Source organism: Plasmodium vivax, genomic scaffold, assembly GCF_000002415.2.
Source record: "Plasmodium vivax scf_4724 genomic scaffold, whole genome shotgun sequence".
Lineage (NCBI taxonomy): Eukaryota > Apicomplexa > Aconoidasida > Haemosporida > Plasmodiidae > Plasmodium > Plasmodium vivax.
The window spans coordinates 1-4,654 of NW_001851684.1; the positions used below are offsets into that span (position 1 = coordinate 1).

The window sequence follows — 4,654 nt, forward strand, 5'->3', positions numbered from 1 at the left end:
TGTTTCTGCTGAATGGGCCCATGCACTGACTTACACTTTTTTTACACTTATTTTAGTATCAATTATTATATTTATATCAATAATGACTTATACCGCTGTAAAATTTATAAAATACGAATTTTTGAAATACGGGCTAGGTAATGTAACATTAAAGAAATGTTTTCGTGTCTGTAAGAATGCATTTTGAATAAAGTAGTATCAGTTACCTTATTCTTTATATAAACTATGTTACAATCTCATATTTCATGTAATGTTATAAATTATAAATATATATAAAATGAGAATGTAGACAAATGTATCACATTTGTTGGTTATTTTTATATAAACATTCCCTTTTGCTGTAAAATATGTAACGAGAACTATAAACATAATAATGTATATACAATATATATGGATATTTTGTGCTATGTAATTATTCAATTTTTCGTATATTTCCTTCGGAGTTTAAATATAAATTATTTAAATAGGGTAAATATTAAAAAATTTAATTATTTATAATTATACTTACATTAGAAGTTAATATCTTCATATTAATAGATATATATATTCGTTTTATAAATATTCCATTTTACCGTTGAGTTAATGAGTGTAATCTAAAGGATATTTATGTATGTTCTTTATTGTTTTGTTCAGTTTTTATGAGTTCTCATAAAATTTACTTATGTTTTTTAGTTTTATTTTATATTGTAGATATCGTATTTGATTAACAATATAATATATAAATTGTTGGTGTGTTTAATTTTTTTGTTTTATTTCATTTAAAGTGATACGCCTATAAAACGTTTTTTATACATATACGTAAATATGTAATAAAATAGAGATTTCAAATAATTTTATAATTGCATAAATGTATATTAGTAAAAATTATATATAAACGTAAATTATAAGAGAACATACGAAACTAACTTTTATGAAGATATAAATATTATGTATTTGTTGAGACACATACTATTAGCATGCATGATTTGTATTAATTATTACATTGAAATATTTATAGTGATATGTTTTCTATAAATCTATTATATAAATGTTGAATAAAACTTAACAATGTTAAATAATAATATTTAATACATATGTGTAGAATTATAAATCAATTAATTATATGACATATGTCACGAAAAAAAGAAATTAAAATAGGCTTATAATGTTTTTGTATAATCTATTATGCATATAATATATTTATTTAACAAAAGAGTATTTAGGCATAAGTTAAAGAAATAACAATATATATATTATTTCAATGAAGCATTGGTATTTTTATTAATACAACAAATATATAATTGAAAATAATTTTTCATTTCTAAGAAAAAAAAATATTATGATGTATTTATTTATTTTAATACGTTAAAAAAGAACTAAACTATTTATAAAAATATAGATACAATTTAACTGCACTAAAATTATGATAAGGAAATTTGGGATCAATATTGTGTATATGTACAAAATGTTTTATATCTACATATATTATGAATTGACTTATGAATATAACATTATACGTACATTGTAGATTATAAAATTATGCATATATATTTGAAGTAAAATATTGCTAACTCATGATGAATATTAAAAATATCGTAAAAAATATCTTTGACGAATTTTAACATTAAAAAAATACAGTCAATTAGGAGAAATAATAAAATTCTCAAAGATAAATTATATATAATATAATTATTATTATGTTATTATTAGGGAGTATATATACTCTCGGAATGAACTGATGTATAATATATTTATATTTTATAACTTATAACTGATAAATACATGTCATTTTTTAATGTGTTAAAATAACTTAAAATTTTATTTCTTGGATAATTAACAAACAAATTTGATTATTAATTTATTTACTATTAATAATAATTATTAAGATGGTTTACTTATTTTTAAATGTTTTTTTATAATAAATATATATGTTATCTTTTTGTAAATGTACTCCCATAAAAATAATATTATCATAGAATAATATACATTAATTTTGTATGTATAAATATAAATAATAATAACAAAACCAATTAATGAATACATTATTGTTTAAAATTTATAGTTTAGTAAATGACTTATAAATATTTTTTCAAAAATTTTTATTTTTGTAGAATACTAAGATCATGAATAAGCTACATCTAACATTTTTCTTTAATATTGTTTCGTTATCATTTTTAACATGCATAATTTATCGTTGCAATGGAGTGGTATTATCATTATAATCATGATTATGCAGTTATGTGATTTTTGAGAAGATATTATATCGTAATAACCTTATATATTTTATTGTATAATCCGACTTACATTTTTTTCTATAGGGTAATCATAATATTTATTTAAACATTAATTACCTTAAAGGCAATACCTTGAAAGTAAGAAATGATAGATTACTTACAAATGATGATCCACAGTGCGAAATAAAACAAAGTAGAATAAAAGAAAATTTAAAAGAACCAGAGACGAAAAATAAATTAAAAGATATCACAGAGTCCTCAGACATTTACGAAAAGGCAAACAAAAACACATCAAATAGTATGCATGCTTACATAAAAAAATTGGAACGAGGATATCCTAATAAGAAGGGTTTAAAAAGATTAGATTGTTATTATGAAAAAAAACTGTTTGATGAAATGTATAAATTAGATAAAATTTCAGGACATATGAAAAGTAAAAATAGTTATATTAAAAAAGTAATTTGGAAAAGATATGGTTTTCGTTTTGTTATATTTTCATTGGTTCTATTATTTGAAGCAGGAATTTGTATATGGTATTATTTTGGCAGCAATATGGAATGGACTAAACCTTGTAAAACTAATGAGAGCGGTCCTTGTGATACGTGTACATTTCTAAGAAAATACTTATTACCTTCGAATAGTATTATTTATATTCCATTAATTATTTTATTTTTATCCTTTATTATATTCCTATTGAGTAAAGTAAAAAAATATAAAAGATTAAAAAAAAGATACGGTAATACAAGAGAAGTGTAATATTTAAATATATGCTATCATATTTTTAGAATAAATTGATATATATAATATTATTTTTTATATATGCCAAACCTAATCTAGTATGTGTGTGTTTTTTATGAGATATATTTTGTGTGAGGAAATATTTTATTGTATTAAAGGAAAAATATATAATGCATAATTCGTTTATCTGCTAGTTTTATATTTATAAAGCATACTTTAAAAGAAATGAAATGTAACCTACAACATACATGAAATTTTTAATTATTCGTCTTTGTATAAATATATACATTATATGAAAATTTTAGCTTAGTTAATTTATATATATATTTGCGTTCATATTATATGTATTTGACATAAGAACAATATATAAATTGACATGTAGGATCCTTTTTATTTAATTAATTTGTAAGCCGGCCTTTTCAAAATCATGAATTAAACATTACATTATTAATGTCCTATGTAATTGTGATATAATTTAATAAGAAACAAAATATTTTTTATAAATTAATAAAATATGTTTCTCATTACACAAAAAATGATATTGTTAAAACGTATTTATTATAGTGTTTATTTAAAGCACAATTATTAGGTGTCCAATATAATTTTTATATATGCATGAACATTTAAAATATATTTTTTGTACAGATGATGCAGTCAGAAAGTAAATACAATTTAATTCCAACACATTAATGTAATTATAAATACATAGAATGTCCTATAATTATTATACATTATGACTTATAATTAAAATAGTCAGTTAAATCTGTATAATATTTAAGATATTTCCAAGAAGTTATACAAAATATGTAAACACTACCTGGTATTGTCATAATTAAAACAATAATAAAAAATATCAAATATATTTACAATATAATTTTATAATACTTCCAAATTATATTGTAAATACTGTTAAATATTAAGGAAAGAAAATATATTTCTGATTGTTGCAATAATTATGCAAGCAAATATTTCCTACAAAAGCATAATTCTTTGTATTTTATTTTTTTGTTATTTTGTTTATAATATATTTTTCACTTAAAAAAGCAATATGGGAAAAGTAAAAGTACATCCTATTATGTTTATAAAATTCAAGAATACAATTTTTTAATATATTTTATATTAATGTAAATTAGCACTTTTTAAGATTATATATGATAATAATAGTTTGACCTATTTAAAAAAAGGTTTAATATATGTAATATATTATCATAATGCATAGTAATATAAATTTTTATGTTAATGAAAATAATTAAATAAAAAGCTTAAAATACAAAACAAATAGTTAATGGACGATTTATATATTTTATTATTTATGTATATTTATTTGAAAACTGAAAAAAATGTATAATAGCATTAAAGGAAAATATTTATAAATAATGGAAGGAAAAAATTATACCTGAGTCTCATTGAACATATTAATATATAAAATTAGAACAGTGTTTTTTTCAAGAGATAAAAAATTTTAGGAATGTTTTCATTAAATAAATTGAAACGAAAACATTTATATCTTTTGGAAAAATTTAAGAGCATTTTTATTTTTACCTAAATTTTTCTAGTTCAAATAATTTTCTATCAATTAAATGATAAAATTTTATAGGGCTATATTAAAATAAAAGGTAAAGGTATTTGTAAAATTGATGTTATATGTATTTTAAACATTTTTATCGTTTTTAATTAGAAATGTTATTTTAAATATTAGATAA

At 19.3% G+C, this 4,654-nt stretch overlaps 1 protein-coding gene across 1 annotated transcript; it reads left to right on the plus strand.

Moving 5' to 3' along the window:
• Positions 1 to 2,178: 2,178 nt before the first annotated feature.
• Positions 2,179 to 2,919, plus strand: PVX_038690 (variable surface protein Vir35-like; the record flags this gene model as incomplete). The annotated part of the gene is made up of 3 exons (XM_001612452.1): positions 2,179 to 2,214; positions 2,298 to 2,853; positions 2,912 to 2,919. 3 exons carry the CDS (start codon positions 2,179 to 2,181, stop codon positions 2,917 to 2,919), a joined length of 600 nt encoding a protein of 199 aa, XP_001612502.1.
• Positions 2,920 to 4,654: the final 1,735 nt, after the last annotated feature.